General features: G+C 42.1%; 1 protein-coding gene across 2 annotated transcripts in view; it reads right to left on the bottom strand.

Annotated features, from left to right (window-relative positions):
* The window catches only part of FNTB (farnesyltransferase, CAAX box, subunit beta), a 65,272-nt gene that overhangs the window by 12,826 nt on the left and 28,671 nt on the right, over nucleotides 1–23,775 (bottom strand). The window contains exons 5-9 of one of the 2 annotated variants that reach the window (XM_026008380.2): nucleotides 15,107–15,253; nucleotides 14,923–15,006; nucleotides 9,698–9,784; nucleotides 3,492–3,621; nucleotides 554–686 (exon numbers count right to left, since the gene is read on the bottom strand). In XM_026008380.2, the coding sequence (XP_025864165.1) occupies nucleotides 554–686; nucleotides 3,492–3,621; nucleotides 9,698–9,784; nucleotides 14,923–15,006; nucleotides 15,107–15,253 (581 nt within the window). The remainder of the gene's footprint in view (nucleotides 1–553; nucleotides 687–3,491; nucleotides 3,622–9,697; nucleotides 9,785–14,922; nucleotides 15,007–15,106; nucleotides 15,254–23,775) is intronic. The other variant, XM_026008381.2, reaches the window with a different exon arrangement.

Raw genomic sequence — 23,775 nt, 5'->3', positions numbered from 1 at the left:
GAACTTCCCCCCATGGGTTCTGTTTCTTGCCTGCTTCTGCAACTGTCTTTTCGGTCACTATTGTGACCGTAACATGCACAATGTGGGTTTTCAGTTCCGAAATGACTGATACGGAACTCTGCACTGGAAACTGTGGCTTCACACCCAGCTGAGGTGGCAGTCACCATGGGGCCCAGGACACGTGCCCACCTCCTCCTGGCCTCAGCCAGTTTGGAGCAGCAACCGTAACTCAACTGAACCACTGGAATTAAATCTTGGTCTGTACATGCCCGCCTGAGGCAGGAGGTTCCATACCAGGCACTCAAAATCCAGGACAGACAGGGCTCATTTCCACCCTTCCACAGAGCACTCTGGCTTCCTGACTTGGTTAGCAGTCACGGGAAATCGCCCGGTCCCTGCCAACAGCCCCCAGGCTCACCTTGAGCATGCAGTACGTGGTGCAGCAGGGGCAGGAGCCTCATCCTGCCAACAGGCCCCCCTCATCTTGAGCACCGCAGTGCATGGTGCAGCCCCATCCTGCCAACAGACCAGCCCCCCCGCCCCCTTGCCTCACCTTGAGCATGCAGTGCACGGTGCAGCAGGGGCAGGAGCCCCGCCTGCCAGAAGGAGTAGCAGCCGTCCACCAGCTTGTTGCAGCGGCCCTGAAATCCACCTTCGAAGCGCATCTGCCGGCTGGTCACCCATTGCTGAGAATGACAGAGACGAGGGAAAGGCAGCTAAGTTCCCATCTCTTGGCTTCTCGGCAAATGAAGTCCCAGTGCGTTGGCTGTTCCTTCCTTCCCCTCGCTTCCACAGACACAGAGCAGAGCACTTGAGCTGGACCCTTTCGGGGAACCAGTGTTGATCTCTGCTCTGTGCCTAACAGACACCTAACCTCCTCTTCCCGGGTTTCAGGTAGGTTCTGGTGTTGACAGAATAAAGGGGCCAAGTTGGCCTGTCTCCCAATAAACAGGGCTTAACTAGGAAATAGAAGGCCAGCCCACCAGTGTCCCCACTCAGGAAAGTTTATTAAAGGCAGATAAATGGAATTTTGTCTTACATCTCATCAGATGATCTCAAACTATTCCTGACTTTGACCTGACACCTGGAGAAATCCATCCAAGGTTTCTTAGCAAGTCACTTGCAGGACTGGAAGCAGAAGCCATTATCCCAGCCACCAATGATGGCTCTGTCCAGTGGACGCTCTAGCCGCTCCCCTTCTCCAGGGGAACCTGGCTGGCTAACAGAAGAAAATCTTTCACTATGGCCATAAGGGTAAAATGGCTCTTGTAAAATGGCTCTTGATGTCCCTCAGCAGTCACCCACAATGCTGCCCTTCCCTGCTTATCTCCGAGTCTCCTAAACACACACTGCTACCAAGATCAAGATAGCCGTGGGTTTGGCCTCCAGGAATGAGCAGGACCAACTGGCTGAGCAGATAACACCATCTCCGTTTCCCTCCCGGACAGTTCCAGCCACCAGCCATGGACTTTCAGAACTGAAAGGTACGGGGTAGGGCATCCCCCTGCCCCAGGTTCTTACTACACTGAGTTTCTGAAAAGAACCACCAAGGATCCTTTAAGGAATTGGGAGTTGGGGGGCAGCCTGCCTTTCAGTTAGCGGTTGTAGAGTTTAGATTATATCCCTGTTCAAGGCAACACTTACCTATAAGAGTAAAGTCCCAAGCTCTTAGAAGAAACACATAAACACTAGACTGCAGGTGCAGGCACTAATATATCCCCAGTGAGTCTTCAATGAGCCAGTGCTTTAGGGATGACACCATTTAATGAAAGTAGGTGAAGCATCACTCAAGAAAAGAGAAAACAGGTACTACAGTGGGGAGTCCATTCTTCATTTTTATTTACCTTACAGACTAAGGTTTGGGTCCCCCCCTCCCAGGCTAATAGTTTTTAAGTCAGACTAAATAATTTTCTCCAATGCCTAAGCCCATGGGTTTATTCGGTTTCCCTCGGCTACATGAATTCATAAAATCCTTCAGACATGGGTCCTAGTTCTCCCAAAGCAAATGGAGGGGGGAGAGTGTTTTGGGTAAGAAGGATACTGGCATTTATTGAGCACCTACTATATGCCAGGCTGATTTATAGATGTTCTTTCCTTTTACCTTCGGAGTCCAGAGTGCTAACCTCTCCTTTAACCGTCAGAAAGCTATCGTCTATACTTTATAGAGAAGAAAAAAAATTGCAGCTAAAACAGACAAATTTCCTAAGTCACATAGCTAGGAAGTAGTAGAGACAGGGCTCAAGTCTAGAATACTGCCACCGTAACTGAGGCTTCTGCTAATTATATTCCTTATTTCTACCTGGGAAATGGGACTATTTCATGCCTTACTGGTGATCTTATTTTTATTTTTTTTTTAAGATTTTATTTATTTATTCATGAGAGATAAAGAGAGGCAGAGACACAGGCAGTGGCAGAAGCAGGCTCCATGCAGGGAGCCCAATGTGGAACTTGATCCTGGGACTTCAGGATCACGCCCTGGGCCGAAGGCAGGTGCTAAACTACTGAGCCACCCAGGGATCCCAGGTGATCTTATTTTGTAAGGTCTAACAAACTCCAAGTCTAGTGCACAAAGTTGGCCATTTCAGCGTGACCCTTCAAGGAAAGTATACTATAGGAGGCTTCCTAAGGATGAGGACAAAATACTGCTGGTTGTGTATCTACAGAGTATAAAACAGAAACTTTCTTGGAAGCTCATGATGGGTCTCATGACAGTTCCTATGATGAGAGATGACATCTGCGCTTGGGGAGAGGAGATGAATTTCAACTGCAGCTGGTTTGCTTTAAGATGCTTCCCAGAAGACGGTGGCACTGGGTGTGTGTATGTTCATACACTAGGCCTCTGATGATAACTTAAGTTGTAAATCAGTAATCGAGTGACTCCCTGGAGCTAACAGCTTTCTGAATTCACTTTCAATATTCATCAGGAGCTTAGAGTCCAGAGAGAAATGCCTGCGCTACCTTCTCAATGCAACCACCCTACTCTGCCCAGCTCACATAAATATAGTCACTAAATGTTCACATACTGCGGTCGGTAATAAAAGCTTGGCTTCAACAGGCCTGAGAGCCCTTGTCATGATGTTTTCTCTTAGGAGATTCTTTCTAAGACACATGAGGGCTTCTAAAGAGACTGAAGCTGTAGTCTTGGAAGTAGGAAGAAGGTACTCTGGCTCATGCCAAATGTGTGAGGGACTAAAGAAGACTGTGGAGTTGGCCTAACATGTTACAGAGAGTTCAGAGCGGAAAGATAGAAAGGCAGGCAGGAAGAGCCAAGACCAAGAATAGGTTTACTACTCCCACTTTCTCAGAACAGTGCTGAGCACCCCAATATATGTGCTGTGAAAAGCTTTACTAAAGGGCATTTAGTTTGTGAGCTCAGGGCAGGGACTCATGGGCCCTTCCCACAGCCAAATGGTCTCAAACCCTGTGAATCTGAGCAGTCACATCACCAAGGACCCGGGGCCTGAGAGGGTAAGGGGGCAACAGACACTTACCAATAAGCTCTTCAAGTTCAAGTAGCGCTCCTTCTTGAGGATGACCAGTGCAGCCAGACCACAGAAAGTGTAGCCACCATGGGCTTCCATCCCTGGCACCCCACCAATTCCGCCTTCCCAATTCTGACACCTAGGAGGAGATTGAGAAGAGAAGATTGAGTGGTCTGTGTCAACCAATGAGCGGCCGGCTGGAAAGGTGGGCACAAGTGCAGAACCACCCTGGATGGCAGAGAATGAGTTTGCTCAGGTCACAACATGAACCATCACAACTAGGAATGAAAAGATGTCAGCTAATTAACTTTTGGAAATGCCTTTCCCTCCAAAAAAAAAAAAAAAAAAAAAAGGAGAGGGGCACTCATAAATAGTAGACTTATGTAACAAACATAGTACTTCAAATCTTCACTTTTAGGGAAAAAGTTACAAAATCATACGCACAGTAGGACAACCAAAGGTTAGGTTAGAATAACATTGAAAAATAATTGCTAATTGTAGTTATCTTTTAGGCAGGTCTATTGCTGATAGTTTTTACTTTTCTCTATTTTTTTTAAAAGATTTTATTTATTTATTCATGAGAGAGAGAGAGGCAGAAACACAGGCAGAGGGAGAAGCAGGCTCCATGCAGGGAGCCTGACGTGGGACTCGATTCCAGGTCTCCAGGATCATGCCCTGGGCTGAAGGTGGTGCCAAACCGTTGGGTCACCAGGGCTGCCCACTTTTCTCTATTTTTAAAAAGGTTCTATAATGAACATAAATACCCTTATTCCTATAAAAATAAACTTATCTTTAAAATTATCACTTCCTATGTATTCAAATTACTAATTTATTATTTGAATAATAATTATTATGATTATTTGGGGTTATACTCTATATTAATCGTATATTCTCTAGTCATAAAAACACACCTAATCTTTGGACCAGCAATATAGGATCATTTCTAGGAATTATCCTACAAAAAAAGTAAAACTGTATTCAAATATCAGATTACAAGAACGTTTACTGTATTCCCACTTATAACAGTGAAATATTAGAAACAACTCATGAGCTCAGGAGTCAGGGACTGGTTATATGTTATGGCATATTGTACAACAGAAAACTAATCATTTAAAATGATGCTATGAAATATATTTAAAGATGTTCCAAATACATTACTTTAAAAAGTTAGAAAGTGATAATGTACTATATAATTTTTCTGTAATTCTAGAAAGATATACACCAGAAGAGTGGTTGGTAGTAGATGATAAGTGGTTTGGATGTTCTTCTTTTTGCTTGCCTATAACAAATGGTTTATCTGTGAAATAAAGAAATTTCCTTTTTAGTATATTTTCATACAACAATGTAGGACTTTACTTCCAGTGATCTCCAAGTATGTATACGGAGTCATACTCTGCAGGCGTGTCTGCCTCACGGTCTAGAGTACAGATGCACAGGTGGATGAGCACTTGCTCCCAGAGTGGGGAGAACTTCCAGATGGAAGAGAAAAGCAGCAGTAAGACTGTCCGTCTTCTAGGCACCTTTCCTTAGAGGCCTGGCACCTTGGGAACTCACAGGCCTTTTTCAGGACAGTCCCTGGGCCCAGGGACATCACAGTGCAGAGGGCCAAGTCACAAATTGGCAACCATTCCCTGCACAGACGCTTCAGCGTCTCAAGACCTTGCTGCCACCCAAGTGGGGAGTTTTCCTTCCCTCACGTTCAGCAGCGTGGAACATAGGAATAGCTCAAGTGTGAAAAGCTTGATGAGTGAAGAACATGCCAGGGACCTCTTCACATTTTTCTTAGTCTTAACTTTTTTTAACTCATCTTTCAAGAAATTTTTTGGGTTAAAAAGAAACCCAGATAGTGTTAGAGAATAAATAACGGGAAGTTAATCTTCTGCCCACCCTAGTCCCCTCTCACCAGCAGTGACCACTGTCAGTTTCTATGCATCCGCCTTTCTCTACACACACACATACACACACACACACACACACACACACACAAATGTGAATGCACACAATTTACATTCCACCTTTCCTCCCTTTTATATGCATGGGAGCAATTTTAATAATTGTAAATCAGTAAATTTAGTAAAATTCTTTGGGAGGGACTTCCAGTTAAACCTAACAGATTGAGCACAAGAGCCCAGTAAAATGAAAAGAAAGGAATTTAAAAAGGGATAAACCTTCAAGGGTAAAGAGCATAGGAGAAGATATGAACACAGATAGGAGATAACAAAATTTCGAAAGCCGGTAAAGAGATAAGAAGTAACGGACTTAAGAGATTAGAGAAACCTACACCAGCCCCAGTTTCTCACCAGAAACTGAGCAGCAGGAGGCAACAGACAGCAAGATGATGTGCTCTGGTGGAAGGCCCAGGGTGAGAGCAGGAGGGAGGCACCACACTGAGCAGGGGATTATGTGAGAATCTATAATCTGAACACAAACACCACCACCACCCACCACCCACCATCCCTTTTCCGCCTAGTATTTCACAAAGCTGGCTACCAACTTCATACACCAACCAGGAATCTGGAAGATTCTCTCAAGGGAAGCTGATAAGCCCAAGGGAAAAACCCCATTGGGGTGAAAGGCTGAATCCTAGCCCACTCTGGCACACAAAACTCTCCATTAGCTTTTTAGCACTTGGCTCCTAAATACAAACACCAGACATTTTAGCAGTCTCTAATACAAAAGAGAAAGACCAGAACAGACACACAAAAAGAAGCTGGAGAAGCAGACTTTTTAGATAAAGTATTATATGAAATAAAAATATAAAATATGCCTGAAACAAGAAATAAAAAAAATATTTCTTTTATAAATGAGGATAAAATAAGCTCTGGAAAATTTAAAATAGGTTGCTGAAATAAAAACTCAACAGAAGGATTAGAAAATAAAAGGTAGGGGAATATCCCAGAAGTACAAATAAGGACTATAAGAGTTAAAAAAAAAAAAAAGGCAAAATAATTTGAAAAATCAGAAGACCACTCCTACTTATACAAGGTGATAAAAAGAGCAAACACAGAAAATAGAGGGAGAGAAGTTATCAAAGCAATAATAAAGATTCTTGGAACTAAAGTATATGCAATTCCAGATTGAAGACACCGCTGAATACAAAAAAGAAAGAGAGAGAGAAAGAAAAGAAAAGAAAAAAAAAGAAAGAAAAAAATATATATATCCCTACCACGGTTCATCAGCATGAAGTCTCCAAACAGCAAGAATAAAGATTCCAAAAACTTCTAGGGAGGGGGATAAGGTGGGACAGAGAAAAAGAGAAATAAAAACATACAATGGATTGGGAATACAATGGCATTGGGAGGCAGTAGTTACCATAATAGGTTTTGGCCATTTAAATTCATTGCATTTCAGCTTAATATCAAATTCAGTATCCCACCATTTGACATGCAAGAAAACTATGGCATGGAGAAGTGAAATAACTGGTCCAAAGCTATTAAATGACAAAACTAAGATTCAAACCCAAGGAGTCAGAGTTCCATGTCTAGTAAGTGCCTAACAAACCAATCCTCCTGCAGAATACTAGCCATACACTCTGGACAAAACACATGGAAACAACTTCCTAAGGGTTCAGTAGACTGAAAAAAAGGCAGGCAGATTTTGGCGGATATTTAAAAGTTGGAGCAGACAACAGCAGGAGACGGTCTCTTCCCTCCCCCACCCTATATTTGTCTTCCCATTTTGCCCTGAGGATGGATGCCTCATCCATCCCACTGGATGCCACCCAGTGGTGGCATAGGGGTCAGTGGAAGGCAGTTGAAACCATTAGAAAGCCCATCATTTTTCTGGTAAGACAGAAACTGAGGAGCCCATCATTTTTCTGGCTGACAGAAACTGGAGGAATACCAGAAAGGAGAAAGTCAGGGAAGGAAAACCCCAAATTCCGTGTTTAAACTTCACTGTGAAGTCTCTGACTCCTGATCACACATGCACTGGGCAAACCAAAAGCAGCTTCTGACCAATCAAAGAGCTGAACCAGTGCTCAGTGCAGGTGCCTCAATCAGCAGTTTGGGTCTAATCAAATTGATCGCTGCTAAACAAAGCTATCAACATTCTTTTTTTTTTTTAAAGATTCATTCATTCATTCATTCATTCATTCATTCATTCATGAGACACACACAGGGAGATACAGACACAGGCAGAGGGAGAGGCAGGCTCCCTGTGGGGAGCCCGATGCGGCATCATGACCTGAGCCAAAGGCAGACGCTCAACTACTGAGCCACCCAGGCATCCCAAAGCTATCAATAACATTCTTTAGAGCAATCTAACAGAATCCAGTCTCTACACCATGACTCCACAATGTCTAAAATACAATCCAATAATTACTTGACATATGTAGGATCAGGAAAATGTGACATGCCAGACATGCCAACTCCAAGATATCCAGATGTGGAAATTACCACACAAGAATTTTAAAGCAGATATTATAACTATATATTTACCTCAGGGAAATGGGAAAAAATACACTTGTAATGATGGAAATCTTAACTGAGAAAACAGAAAGTATAAAAAAGAACTAAACCCAGGCAGGTTAGCTCAAAAGCCTATACTCTCAATCTCTGAACTATAGCTACCTTACTAGTGAGTATTACATACCAGGTCTTCAGTAAATGTTGGTTTTTATGATTATTATCAGCCTTTTTCACAATGACACTCAAAGCCAGAAGATAATGGAGGTATGCTAAAAAATTCTGAAGGAATACAGTTTATACAGTTTCCAATTTAGAAATCTCTAACCAAGTAAAATCTCAATCAAGTGTGAGACTAGAATAAGTAATATGCACATTCTTAGAAATGCATCTCCTAAGTGCTCTCTTTTGGGATCTACTGGAGTATGTGTTTCATTAGAATGAGTAAGTAAGCCAAGAAAAAGGAGGGCAGGGGCTTCAACAAAGGAGAGAAGTGAAGTGAATTTCAGGCTGAAAGGAAGCTTCTGGATGCCTGCTGTGCAGCAAGCTGAGAGCAATCTGTCCAGACTGAGGCAGGAGGGCAGAGGGCTCCAGGAAGGAGAACTCAAAATACACACACACACACACACACACACACACACACACACACACACACAAAAGAACTGATACATTACCTAAAGTGTTTCACTGTATTGAGAGTGATTTTACAGCTCTGGTAGAAAATTTGGGAATAAATTCATGATTTATATATTTTTAAAAAGAGGCAATGATTAACTCTAGGAAAATAAATATTATATAGGAAAGTAAATATGATCATAGTTTACCATCTGATTTATCTGTAAATTACAATTTCATAGTAATAAGTACTACTTTGGTTAGAATTAAAATGTAACAAAAAATACAGCTTGGATATCATTCCATAATAGGACATACAAATCTACTATACTTTTTTTTTTTTAAATCCTGAGATACTTGAAGCATCTAGGGAAGTACAGCAAATAGGTATGTACCACCTAGCTTTAATTTAGTCATATACACTTCAGGTCTTTCTTTGATCTCAAAGAAAGGAACCATTACAGATACAGTTGAAGTCTCCTGTGGAGAAGGGTAGACATCTCCTGATTTCATTTCCTCTGCTCTCCCCCAGGAAGTAACTATCATCCTGAATTTGGTGTTTATTCTTCCCATACATGTTTTTATATTACCACATGTGATTTTTCCCCATAAATAATACAGAATTATTGTGCATGTTTTCAAATTTTAAGTGTGCTAATCTGCATGTTTTCACATCCTTTATTTTACCTCAGTGTTGTTTTTGAGATTTATCCATACTGATACATGTAGCTCTGGTTCACCCATTTTAACTGCTATTTTATTATACCTTAGCTTGCTTCTCCATCTTGTGCTTATGAACATTTAACGTGTTTCTGCGCTTACAAACAAGGCGTATGTTTGTCTCTTTCATGCATGTGGGTGAGCTTCTGTAGGAGCAGGATTATTGGGTCATTAGCAAGGGCATCTTTAAGGTATTATCAAATTGTTCTCCAAAGTGGTTATATCCACTTCGATGCCCACAAGTACTGCTTGCCCAAGGTTTTGATCCTTGACGATCTATACAATAATATAACACTGCACAAAGTTTGGAAAAAAGAAAACTTTTAACATATTTTTGAAACACACAATGCTACAACCCCAATCCATCTCTTGTAATTTTATATTCTCTTCCATTCCTTTTTCATTTTCTTTATTTTTTCGGAATCTTGACCACCTGCTTTCTAAGAGGCCGGGACATATCCCAGCACCTCTCACCTTGCTATCCATTCGGCAGTGCCCTCAAAGAGGTCTGGAGTGATGATGTTGGTCAGAGAAGCTACGGAGGCAGCACAGTATGCACTTCTGGAAGGGGTGGAAACAGAGGGAGACAGAGTTAAACTTTAAGGAAGAGCTGATATAAGGTTCACTGAACTTCTCAGGCAGATTGCTCTCTGCCTGGTAAGCTGTAATCACCTCCTGTCCTCACTCCTGGCACATGGTCAGTCCTCCTGGGTCTCCAACTGAGAGGTTTGACATTCTATTTGGATAGAGTTGCTCACAGCGTGGCTTCAGTGAAAGAACATGACATTCTAGTCTCCCTACCTCCACATGGTCAAATCTACATCAGAGGAGATAACAACCATATCAATTCATGTCCAAGGTGAATTTAGCTCTTCTTTCAAAAGCCAATAATGGTTCCCATTATTGGCTTCCATTTGGAAGTTCCCAAACTTCCATGGTGTCATTCGGGTTTTTCTGATATGTTCATTCACTCAGATGTCAGTAATATTTCAAACCCAGGATTTCTGTTTATGGCATGGACACATTATAGGTTAACTATATATTTTTTTTCTGCAACAGACACTCCAACGCAGGGCTCTAGACCCTCATGTCTGCTTAATCCAGATGAGAGGGACAGGAATAGATAAGTCTACTCAGATACTTTCCTTAGGCCTTTAGAAGAAGAAGGATCTTTGATTTCAAGCACCCCACCAGTACATGTATACACACACACACACACACACACACACACACACACACTTAAATGAAAAAGAAAGAGAACATCTTTTTTTTTTTTTTTTAATGTTAGCCTACTTGATTTGGAATAATTCTTGCCATTCCATCCTGCCAGCCGTAATTCTTCTCAGGACACATTTTATTTCAGCTTCTCCCTCCTTTATGTAATATATCTACAAACTGTGTTTTCTTTCCTTCTACGCCCTTTTCAAATATCCAGCATCTCAGCTCCATTTTACAATGAAGACAAAAACTGTCTGTTCTGATTCTGCTTACAAATCCTTTTTCTAAGGGCTCCTAAGGAATATAAAAGGGAGGAAAGAGAAGAGTCCAGTTTCCATATCTTTCAATATGGACATCATACTAAGCCAAACTTACGAGGTATTCCACAGAAATCTCTGCGGAAGCTGCAAGCGTTATTATCCTACCAGCCTTTTCATCAGCCTGCTCACACTGGCCAAGGCACAGCAGAGGCTGAGTTAGTTCAGCAGGCATCAGAAGCATGCAAGAGGCCTACATGCCAAACATTATCATCAACCACAAGCTAACTTCAGAGGTCTGATCTAATTTCTTTCAGGTTTTGAGCCTCTCATAGGGGTTCCACAGTATTTGCTCTTGAACCTTAATGTAACCTCTGAGGTAGGGAGGCAGCCAACAATGTAGCCTGCCTCTCCCTAACGGGAGAACTGAGACATCATGCCAGAAGCCTCTAGTCCTAGATCTCACACGGAAATGGGGAGGGAACAAAACACACCTTTTTCATGCAGTTTCTTCCTCTCTCCATCCATCTACTCATCACATCTCTCAAATCTGTTCACTACTCTCCATTGTCTCTGCTGTCCCCCAAATCCAAGTCACCATTACCAGGATCAACTTCCTGCCTGGTCTTCCTCCCTTCAGCCCTGAAACCAGAGGACTTTTACTATAACATGCCAATCTATTACTGCCACTGGAGAAGTTCTAATAAAAATACAAATCAGACCACATCACTATCTACTTAAAACTGGTCTGTGGCCTCCCACTGCTCTTAAACTCCCTACTTCTTAAGGAGATTTCAGGACCCCTCAAGTCTGGTCCCAGACTGTCCTTCTAGCTTCACTTCTACTGCCTATGAGGCCCTCTATACTTCAGCAACACGAAACTGCTTTCTTGGACATACTCTACACCCTGTCACCTCAACTTTAGCAAATGCTGGCTCTCTGTCTACACCCCCTACCCTCACAGAACGCTCCAAGTTATACAATCTAGATTAGGAGGTCAGTAATAAATAATTACTGCTTTCCTGAGAACTGAGAAAGAATGGCACTTGCCAGGAATTCACTGCAATCTGATCACTGGCAGCACACCAGTGCCATAAACCCTTGAACAAACTTACCCCAGAAACAATTAGGAATTGTGACAGACAGGAAAGATTGAGAGACCACTCTGTCTAACTCAGAATGAGACATACTAGCCTCCAGCTGCCCAAATGTAACCCCCCCCCATTTCCCCCCACTCCCATCACTGCTGCTTCTCTCCTGGTCAAACCCACTCAACAAGCACTCTGGAGTCCTGGCTGACACTTTCAGGCAAAGGACAATGAAATACCAAGCAAGAAATGATGGAATTGGGATACTTGAAACCAGGCAAAGCAAGTAAGTGTTGGTGTCTCTGATCCTATGCAAATAAAAAGCATGGCTAGGATGGAGCACATTATCAGAGGAGCTTAGGTACAGGTAACATGGCTGCAGGACTCTTTGGTGGAATAGATACATTTTACTGGAGAAGTTTTCTAGCATTTGTCTAGCAGATATAAATAAGACCACTGGGGGAAAAAAAAACTCACGCTGGAACTAATAAGTTAGAGAATAATCACATCTGAAAAAGGTATGTGATACAATGCTAAAACAATCTGGCTTTTGCCTACTAATGTCAAAAGTTTTTAAAAGCTAATTTTTGAGATTGTGCATATTCAGTTGGACTATCTTAGAACAGAAATGAAGGGGATCCCTGGGTGGCTCAGGGGTTTGGCGCCTGCCTTTGGCCCAGGGCGCGATCCTGGAGTCCCGGGATCGAGTCCCACATCGGGCTCCCGGCATGGAGCCTGCTTTTCCCTCCTCCTGTGTCTCTGCCTCTCTCTCTCTCTCTCTCTCTCTCTCTCTCATAAATAAATAAATAAATAAATAAATAAATAAATAAATAAATAAATCTAAAAAAAAAAAAAGAACAGAAATGAAAATATAGTGCCTGTGAGGGGGGGGGAAACACTTTTAACTTTTTCCTTAAGAAAGGTCAACACAATACTGCTTTTCTTCATTAGTTATATTGGTTTTGCTGGCATTTACAGGGTTAAAAATGAGACAACAGGCCCCAAATGGAGTCACTTATGCTAAGCCCCACCTCACCAAACTGATACTTAATCACAGTTTCAGCTCCCTAGAAATGAAATCTTAAACCAGTTAATCAGGAATCACCTGATCAGCACTGGTTAGGTCATGTGCCTGCTAGAATCCGGCTGCGCCCTAAAGGAAAGTAACCTTGCAATAACTGACCCACTTGGTTTGCTGAGTATGACTTCCTTGCTCCGGCTCCTTTCTGCCTACAAAAGTCTCTTCATTTTGTGTAGCTCCTGGGAGTACCTTTCTATCTCCTGAGTTAGATGCTGCTGATTTGAACAGATTTTTGCTCAAACTCTTACATTTGTAAAATTTGCCTCAGTTTACATTTTAACAATGTAGCAGATTGTTAAAATTTTAAGAGATATTGGGATATTATGATATAATAAAAATACATATTTGGTTTTCTCCCAGATTCCTGGTACAGGGCTCCTAAAATCCTTGGAATGGGATGAGCACTGGGTGTTATACTATATGTTGGCAAATTGAATTTAAATTTTAAAAAAATGAATATTCATCCACAATGCATGCAGTATAATCAAATAAAATATGAACTACCAAAAAAAAAAGAAAACACCCTTGGAATTTCCTGAGTGACTGGGTGATAGGAGAGTCTTTAGTTATTCAGAACAAGCCCAGGTCAAGCACACCTGCATTATGCTAATGAGCTGACTCCTGGAGGATGGGCTGCTTGCTGAAGGGATGGACCACATGATTAGAGGGTTGGAACTTCTAGACCCACTCTCCTGAGGGGAGAGGCTGCAGAATGACTGAATTACCAATGGCCAGTGATTTCATCAATCATGACTCTACAACACAACTTCCAGAAAAACCCTAAGTGAATGGATCTGGGGAGCTTCCGGGTTGGTGAATGTATCCATGTGCCAGCCAGGAGGGTGGCATACTCCAACTTCCAGGATTGAAATTCCTGTGCTCTGGGCCCTTCCAACCTCGCCCTACATACCTCTTCATCTGGCTGTTTATTTGTGTCCTTTATAATATCCTTTGTAATAAACCAAAAAGTAAAGTGTTTCCCTGAGTCCTGTAAGCCATCCTACCAGGTTGCTGAACCTGAAGAGGGGTCATGGGAACCTCTGATTTGCAGCCGAGTCAGACAGAAGTGTGAGTAACATGGGGACACACATCTTGTGACTAGCATCTGAAATGGGGTGATCCTGTGGGACTGAGCCCTTAACCTGTGGAATCTGAGCTAAATCTGGTTAGCTGGCATCAAAATTATTTAACAGGAGAAAAAAAACACATACATCTGGTGCTGGAAGTGTTATAAGAAACCATTTTTCCAATGGGTAACAGGTTTTTGGTTTGAATAGACACATTATGTTTTCTTCTCCCCCCTTACTTTCAAACCAATGGTTAGGCCAGAAAATTAATCAACTTATATAGAAGCTAAACACATTTACAAATAAGGCAGTAAGATGGCTTTGCTATAGAAATCTCAAAAAACCATACTTTTGTGATTAAATAATAAGAAGTTAGTATAAAATCTCAATGATGTGCCACCTTTGAGAAATGACTTAGTGACTCCCCACATGCTTTAGTAATCTCCTGCCAGATGAGCGAGGTACTTACTAGGTACATCAGATAATTTTAGAGTAAAATAGTAATTTTGAGCCAACTGGTCTTATTGAAACTCTATTTCCCTGCACTCAACTGGCCCCCACGGGTTTTTGCACCTCCCAGAAAATTCTCATAGAGGTGATAGACATTCTCACAGTTTCATCAAATTCATTCAGAAAATATTTAGGAGGTCTCTACTGGGCTTCCTTCTCCTTGCCTATCCCAGAGAGATAAAAAGCTCTATCCCACTATATAGTTATATGTTATGTCATTTTATACCAACCAAATAAATTTTTGATTTTTAAAATAAAAGCATTTGATTTTGTTCTTGTCTTATATTTTGACATTTACATAGAAGTGACAGTGCCACCTAAAGACATCTGTATCATGTTTACCATGATTATGGACTGTATCACTGAAAGTCATTCTATGTCAGCAGATTCTCTATGTTGTTTCTTGGGTTTGGCATCTCCGATGGCAGATAAGCTCTAGAATCTACTAATGCAGCAGCCTGAGAAAAACCCCACTCACCTCACATCCACCTCACCTCCAACGTGCATGAGAAAAGAGCCATCAGGTTGCTTCAAAGAGTACAAATACTGAAGAAGCTTCTCTCTGAGAAACAAATAGGCGAGAGGCAAGAGACAGCAATGGTCAGTTCAGTGTCAGCAGGCGGGGCCCTCTGGGTATCTGGCACTGCTGGCTTTGGCTGTACCTGTTGATGACGCCATAGGCCTCCTCGGTGCCAATGATGCACAAGGCATTGACTGCTGCATATGTGGGTGCAAGGTGCGGGTACTGGCCAGGGCCCCCTCCAAAGCCACCTTCTGGACTTTGACACAGCTCCAGGAACTGACACACACTAGGTACACAGCCAAAGGGAAAACCCAAGTCAGAGAGTATTCATTTAAAAACATCAACTCTCACCAGAGTCCATGACTTTGCCCCAAAGGGGGAAAAAACCCTTTCCCACCTACTGAACATATATTGAATATAATTAACCTCTGGAAAGGGCCTAACTCTCTACCCTGCTATTCTGAATGCCTTTCTTTCTGGGTTTTGCATTTAAGGACTAACCTAGCTGTGAAGCAAGGAGCAGACCACCAGGCTAATACAAACAGCCTTTCATAGATCTGGAAATAATAAGTCTCATGCTTCTTAGTCAAATCTTTCCCATACTCTTCACTTGGCTTGCCATCCTGGGTCTGTGGAACCAGTCCCTTCGCCCTGCCTCTGAGGTCCCTAAATTGAATTCTGCCTAAACTGTGGTGATGCCCAAATATTGTCCACGCCAACCACCCTGGTCAACAGCCACCACCTCGGCCTACCCAGAACACTTAAAAAGATGTCTTCTTGCTCCCAGGGGCTTCTGGCTTTTATTCCTACCACCAGCAAGAAACAAGCTGTAATGGAGTCTGCCTCCATGGTTAGGAGAACAAAAGAAATTGACTTCTATCATGCTCACCTCAATTGTGGCCAACTTTAGCAATGCTGACTCATATCACAAAAATGAATCCCGGCCTAGAGGCTTTTGGAGAATTTTTTCACACCAATCCATAGAGGCTCCAGTTCCCTCACTGATGGAAAACGTTCATTGAGGGTTTGCCTCCAAGCATGGCATCTGGTTGCCTAGAGGCAACATCCTTGCCTGAGGTCAAACCCAGGGAGCCCCTAGTTATCCAAGGTCCTCTAAAGTTCACCGGGAAGGGGTACCCCAGGAATGTCCTGGTTATCGAGCTCTTTCCCCACAACTCAGTCAAGATCACAGGCTTCCTATTCGGACAAGCTTCCATTTAAGAGAACAAGCTGCAAATCTCTGCTCTAGTGCTCGGGCAGCCTTCTTTCCCTGGACTCTTTGATCTCATTCTTTCTTATCTACTGCTGCCACATAGAGACCACATAGAGTCTAGTTCATCCCCATGGGGGCACAAGTTTATTACTGCTTTTCTGTATCATATCTGATGACTTTTGATTTCAGACCTTCCATTATCTGTCAGGGACAGCAAGAGAAAATGCTGCTGATTCACTACTAGAGCTCTGAAGTCTTCACAGGTTAAAAAAAAAAAAAATACACACTCCCTTAAATCTGCACCTCAGATTTTACTGTAGGAAACAGGAGGAAGTTGATCCTCTGAAGTTGGATCATCAGAGGAGGAAGACAGTTCTCTGGCTTTTTTGTAATAGCAATTTTCACAGAGAAAATAAGTTTGTTCCTAACGTATTTTCCAAACCTTCATCAATTCATATCCTATTTCCTGGAAACAAATAGCTAATAAATTCACATCCTGACAAAGCTGGCTGTACTAGCATACAAAAAAAAAAAAAAAAAAAAGGTTTTAGTTGATATAAAACTTAACAGCACATTAAAAAAAAAAAAAATGAAAAGAAAAAGAGTCACCTAGTCATCCATTCATTCTCTTTCCCAACTCCCAAGATAGAATCCTGCCAAATCCAACACCCTGATCCTGTAGCTTAATGTCCAATGATCTGGGATCTGAATGTACCAGACACCTTTAAATCATCCCTCCATGCCAACCTCCCTCAGCTGACATGCAGCATCTGACTGGCCACAGGGCTACGTTAGGGGGCAGGGTTGGGCTTTTCTGGACTCTCAGATGTTCCCATATAACAGAACATTCTGCTCCAGAGGCTTTCCAACTCACACCTAAGGACCTGGCAAACTGACCGTGAAGCTACCAACTGTCATTAGCAGAGTTCTTAGCAACTATGAAAACCAAAATGTGATTGAGACTTCTATCTATAGAAAGGGGGAGGAAAAATTTATCTTAGAGACCAGAAATTCATCAACCTAGTTAAAAAAAAAAAATCACAAGCAGGAAACATGATGCAAACACCAAGAGTGACAGACTCTATGAAGAACAGGTATTCATGCATCATTAGTACTATGACAAAAAAAGCTAGTAACCTGTTTTCTTTCAAGTCAGCAAGGCATTTCATTCTAGCTAATGTGACAATTACCAACAAAGTGGGAAACTATCTTTAAGATCAGGGATTGTTTTTTTTAAGATTTTATTTATTTTTTCATGAAAGACACACAGAGAGAGGCAGAGACACAGGCAGAGGGAAAAGGGGAGCCCGAGGTGGGACTCAGTCCCACGACTCCAGGACCACGACTTGGACTAAGGGCGGCGCCAAACCGCCACCCATGCTGCCCCCAAGATCAGGGATTTCCTTCCTTCCTTCCTTCCTTCCTTCCTTCCTTCCTTCCTTCCTTCCTTCCTTCCTTTCCTTCCTTCCTTCCTCCCTCCCTCCCTCCCTCTCTCTTTCTTCCTTTCTTTCTTTTCTTTCTTTCTTTCTTTCTTTCTTTCTTTCTTTCTCTCTCTCTTTCTTTCTTTCTTCTTCCCTTCCTTCCTTCCTTTTTTCTTTTTTTAAGATCAGGGATTTTCAAACCCAACATGTGTATACCACAATCACTGGAGAGAGAGTAAACAGAGACAAGCCTGGGCCTCCATATTTTTACCAAATTCCCAAATGAAGTGACTATATACAAAGTCTAAGAATCACAGGCCTTAGCTGAGCAATCAGAATCATTTGGGGTATGTTTTTTTAAAAAATTCAAAGCCCAGGCCATACTTAATACCAATGAACTCAGAATCACTGAGGGTGGGACCCAAGTGGCCATGTTTTTTTTTTTTTTAATTCCCATGTGGCTCCAATCAATGTACTGCCAAATATCAGTGCCTCTCAAACTTGAGTGCACATGGAAATCACCTGAGAACCTTGTTAAACTGCAGCTCTGACTCAGAAGAGCTAAGTGGGCTTGAGAGTCTGCTCTTTCAGCAAACTCCAGGTGGCAGTAATGCCACTAGTCTGGGGAACCACATTTTGGGTAGCAATGCGAAAGATCTGTACTGTCCAATAGGCAGTGACTAGCCACATGAGACCATTTAAATTTTAAACTGAATTAATTAAATTAAGTTAAATGAATTTAAAATTTAGCTCTTCGGTCACACAAGCCACACTGCAACTGTTCAATAGCTACATGCCTCCAGTGGCTACCGCAAAATAGAGAACATTTCCATCATTGTGGAAAATTCTATCAAACATCAATCAATCACTGTGATTCAAATTAAAAAGTCTATGAGAAGGGGGCCAGGGTGATTCAGTGGTTGAGTGTCTGCCTTTGGCTCAGGGCATGATCTCAGGGTCCTGGGATCGAGTGCCACATCAGGCTCCCGAGAGGGAGCCTGCTTTGCCCTTTGCCTATGTTTCTGCCTTTCTCTCTGTGTCTCTCATGAATAAATAAGTAAAGTCTTTAAAAAAAAAAAAAAGTCTGTGAGACCTGTGAGAAGATCAAGTTCAAAGCAAGAGTATCAATGATTTACTGTCAGCCTCATAAGGGGTTTATTCAGACTTTGAGGTGATGGTTGAAGAATGACCTAAAGTGCTTGATTCTAGGTATCACTGTCACCAACTTGGACGAAGTATGCTAAAGCATGTACAGTGAACAAATAATTCCAAAGGAGAAGAGAAACACCTCCAAGATGAGAATTAAAGTCCAGAATAACAAAACAAATCAGAAGCACATAAGAATAAAACAAATGGAACAGGGACAAGTAACAAATAATATACTTAGGCATGGCAGGAGTGGGGATGAATAAAGCATATAAATTTACCAAGGGAAAGGGCTAGGAATTTAAGAGAAAAATGATTAAAGGTTAGGGCCATGAGTTGTGAATTAAAATGAGAACACTTGCTAAGAGCACCACAAACATAGTGCTGGGGGCGCCTGCATGGCTCCGTTGGTAAAGCATCTGCCTTCGGCTCAGGTCATGATCTCAGGGTCCTGGGTTCGAGTTCTGCATCAGGCTCCCTGCTAGCAAGAAATCTGCTCTCTCTCTCTCTTTCTCTCTCTCTCCATACCCCTGTACCTCACTCATGCTCTTTTTCACTCACTCTCTTTCTCGAATAAATAAATAAAATCTAAGTAAATGAATGAATGAATGAAACACAATGGTGATCATAACCATATCTGGCTCGAGCCTCCATTTTTCAACTCAAAGGAGGTTTAGGTGAGAGTCATAAAAATGACTAAATATTAAAAATATTAAATGGCTTAATATTACAGGCAAACACTGTGAGGAAGCTACGCAGCAAAATACACCAAGTTACAAAAGGTAATTGCACAAACCTTCTAGTAGAGAAATGAACAGCAAAGCTGATCTGCAGCAGCAGAATTCAGGTGAGAGCTAAGGAGACCTTCAGTACCAGAACAGCTTACCAGACAGACTGCTGGCCTAGAGTAAGTTACAAATATGACAGCTTTGGAAATCGGAACAGTCATCCTTGAGCAGGATGGCTTGGAAGGTGAGGCCGATACAAGATGGATGCATGGGTATGAGGCTTCCTCTAGGACTACGTCTTCTGAATTTCACACCAGAAAACAACTTGGGCTTAGTCTGAGGGAGAGTCAAACTTCCCTAGCATAGTACAGCAGGGTTTGGGTGAATGACAGGCGGGCCTTGCCCCCATTCCAGGAGGCCCTGGCAACCTGGAGAATCTGATACATTGTGTGGCTTCATCAAGTGTGGTCAGCCTCTGGATGCTGCTGTTCTGGAACTATGGTCAAGCCTGAAGTTGGTCATTTTAGAGCAGGGCTTCTCTACCTTGGCACTACTGACATTTTGGGCTGCACAGCTGTTCATTGGTGGAACCGTCCTATGGAGGATATCCGGCAGCACCCCTGACCTCTACACCCCACTAGCCACCAGCGGTGCCTGGTGTTCATTGGTGGAACTGTCCTATGGAGGATATCCGGCAGCACCCCTGACCTCTACACCCCACTAGCCACCAGCGGTGCCTGGCCAAAAAAATCCCTAGGACACAAAGGACCACCTAAGGTATCTTCACAGAAAGGTAAGGAACCAGCCATAATATGTTTAAAAATTAAAACGAAAAATATTTAAAGGGCTATTCAGGAGATCAGCTGTTAATAACCTTTTGAAAGGGAAATAGTAAAACACTGACACTTTCATGAAAATTTAAATTTAGTATTTGGAAAAAGTGTATAAGCAGAAAAGTCCTACAATAATTAAAGACAATGTTTAGATCTTACAGAAGCTGAAAAACCTAACTTTAACAGTGCAGTGGTCTCCCTGTGATTTCACTTCACTCTGTGTGTTATATACATTCAAGTAATTTTCAATAACAAAAGTATGGGATTCTCATTAAAGGATGCTTCCTTCCATGCTAAAATCATCAACAAATGAACTCAGTCCGGTCCCAAAATATTAATTTATTTCAGGTAAACAATTTGTGGATGCAGGCTCTCAAGAGTGGCAAACTAAAGTCCTACCTATAAATATATTGTTCTTGAAAGGCCTGAGACCAGCAGTTAAAATCTGGCTTTGCTGGCTGCAGTAGGCAGTCACAGTAGCTGAAAAAGTCATTCTGTCCACTAGAGGGAACTCAGCTTGCCATACTGTTCCCTAAACAAATAGAAGCACAACACTGAACAAAATAAGAAAGAGAAACGTGTGCCGTGTGTGTGTGTGTGTGTGTGTGTGTGTGTGTGTGTGTGTGTGTTCTGCACTAGGTGGTAGGTGGGGAAAGAAAAGAACAGGAAAACAATAATACTGGAGGGGCACCTGGTTAAGCATCTGCCTTTGGCTCAAACCATGATCCTGGGGTTCTGGGATGGAGCCTAGCACTGGGCTCCCTGCTCAGCGGGGAGCTCCCTGCTCCCCTTCTCCCTCTACCTTCCTACTTGTGCTGGGTGTGTGTCTCTCTCAAATAAATAAATAAATAAATAAATAAATAAATAAATAAAATCTCTAATAATAATAATAATACTTGAGAGCTAAACTCTGCCTTTTAATAGCTGTATGAAGAAGGGAACAGAAACCTGATGACATTTTCAAAGCATTTCTTTTCTCTGTGCAAAATAAATAAAAAGGCAATATCCTATATCAGATTGTCTTTAAAAAGTCCCCTGTAAAGTTTCTCTTACAGAAGTCATTAAGATTTCTCTGTATCTTACTAAAAATAGTTTATTTCCTCATATGTCAGAGTTACTAAGCTCATTGATAACAGACATTATCTGTACCTAGAATAAACTGTCAGCTAGGCACAAAACAAAATTCATTATTGGAAAGTCTAAGTAATTCTTTAAAAGTTTCCTTAATCAGAAGAACCACAAGGAAAGATTTTAAGGCAGCTGGGAAGCAGAAATTCTCATTCACTATCACGTGGTTCTTGAAATTAGAACAAACTAGCTTTTTAGGTTTAAAATATTCTTTTAATTACAAAACAATTAAATAAACAAAATTTTAGAACATGCAAATAGGCTTAGGGGGGAAAAAATCACCTTTAACCCTGCCATCCAGAAGTATAAAGCATGTATGTATCTTTCTGGTTTTCGCTATGCACGTAACCAGCTATATTTTAATCTATAGAAGTTGAATCTTTTTTTTTTTAAGATTTTATTTATTCATGAGAGACACAGAAAGAGGCAGAGACACAGGCAGAGGGAGAAGCAGGCTCCTCGTAGGGAGCCCGATGCAGAACTCAATCCCAGGACCCCAGGATCACAACCTGAGCTAAAGGCAGATACCCAACCACTGAGCAACCCAGGTGTCCCTAGAAGTTGAATCCTTTTAACTACCTTTTCTCACTTAAATCATGAACATCTTTCTAGATAAATGTATGCATTTTTAAAAAGACATTATTTATTTATTTGAGAGAAAGAGAGAGAGAGAGAGCATGAGCAGAGAAGAGGGACAGGAAGAGGGAGACCCCAGCCCCCAGATCATGACCTGAACCAAAGGCAGATGCTTAACTAATGGAGCCACTCAGGCGCCTCGTGTGCATTTTTATCAACAAATATATAGTTCATAGGCGTACATTTTTATTAAAGTATAATTGATATATACCATTGTATACTTTCACGTGTACAACACAGTGATTTGCTATTTGTATATACTACAAAATGCTCACTGCAAGGCAAGTTAATATCTGTTAGCTTATAATAAAAAAATTTAAAAAAAAAAAAAAAAAAAAAAAAAAAGGGGATCCCTGGGTGGCGCAGCGGTTTAGCGCCTGCCTTTGGCCCAGGGCGCGATCCTGGAGACCCGGGATCGAATCCCACATCAGGCTCCCAGTGCATGGAGCCTGCTTCTCCCTCTGCCTGTGTCTCTGCCTCTCTCTCTCTCTCTCACTGTGTGCCTATCATAAATAAATAAATAAATAAATAAATTTAAAAAAAAAAAAAATCTGTTAGCTTAAATTTTTAAATGGCTGCAGAGTATTTCACTATATGTACTGCACCATATTTTAATTAAGCTTCAAACACACTTTAACACATTCTTACTGTGGATATTTAGGGTGTGTCCAGGTGTTCACTGTGGAAAGCCCTTTAATGGGGCCCTCTTCCTATCTGATGTTGCCATGAGAGCTACTCTGACACTCCCTCAGCAAACCCTTACCTATGCAACAACCTAGAAAACACTCAAAATTTATGCTGACCCAAGTGTGACTGAGGTCTTCCTCTTCAGGAACTACAACCCCCTCCGGGCACACCTATACTTCCCTGTCTGAATCCTCCATTTCTCTTTTTCTTCTCTCATCTCCGACTTTCCCATTCTCCCCAGTGTACATCCTAATCGTGTATGTGTGGGGGAGAAACTTCCCAAACAATCCACAACCCCCAACTGGTATTTCAAAAACACATGGGCCTTTGACAATTAAATTCCTGTTATTGCAGAAACTGTGTCCAATTCTACTTCCAGAGCTAGAAGCAACTAGGCTTGCAGCAGCAGCATCATGAGGACAATGCATATTTTTCCTCTCCCTCAGAGAGCTTCACGCACATGGCAAGGGTTAACTGCCTAATTCTTTATTATCTTCCCTATCCACAGTCATCACAAGACACCCTGCTCAGGAAGGCAAGAATGAGACGTTATTGTTAAGACAGAATGAATGAGACAATGTGTGGTTCTGTTCTTCTGACCTGACAATATGACCCGGGCAGGGGCACTGGGACCAGGGCAGGGCACAGGCTGGCCTCCATGGGTCCTTTACATGGTTATTGTTGTGTGCTGCGGGAAAACAAACCTGGCTCATGGGCCTTCCCTTTCTGACTCCTGTCCCTCAGAGCACCAGGAGAGCAGATGAACTCAAGATGCTGCCAAGGGAGTGTGTGCTCTTTCTCTTAGTGAGAACTGGGGCGTTGGATCCAATTCCTGGCTGCCCTTTTCCATCCCAGGTACCCCTAAGATTAGAGCGATGATTAGTTTCTTTTTTAAAATATCATTGTGATGAGCTTCTAAGGATGAGGTGCCATAGCCATTCCCAGAACACCATCTGCACTAGCAGTTTGAGAAGAATCTTAGTTGCTTAGATCTCATAAATCAGAAGTTTAAGAAA

This window comes from Vulpes vulpes, chromosome 6 (assembly GCF_048418805.1).
Source record: "Vulpes vulpes isolate BD-2025 chromosome 6, VulVul3, whole genome shotgun sequence".
NCBI lineage: Eukaryota > Metazoa > Chordata > Mammalia > Carnivora > Canidae > Vulpes > Vulpes vulpes.
Note: the sequence above shows the minus strand (reverse complement) of the source record. Positions and strands in the feature narration are given on the sequence as shown.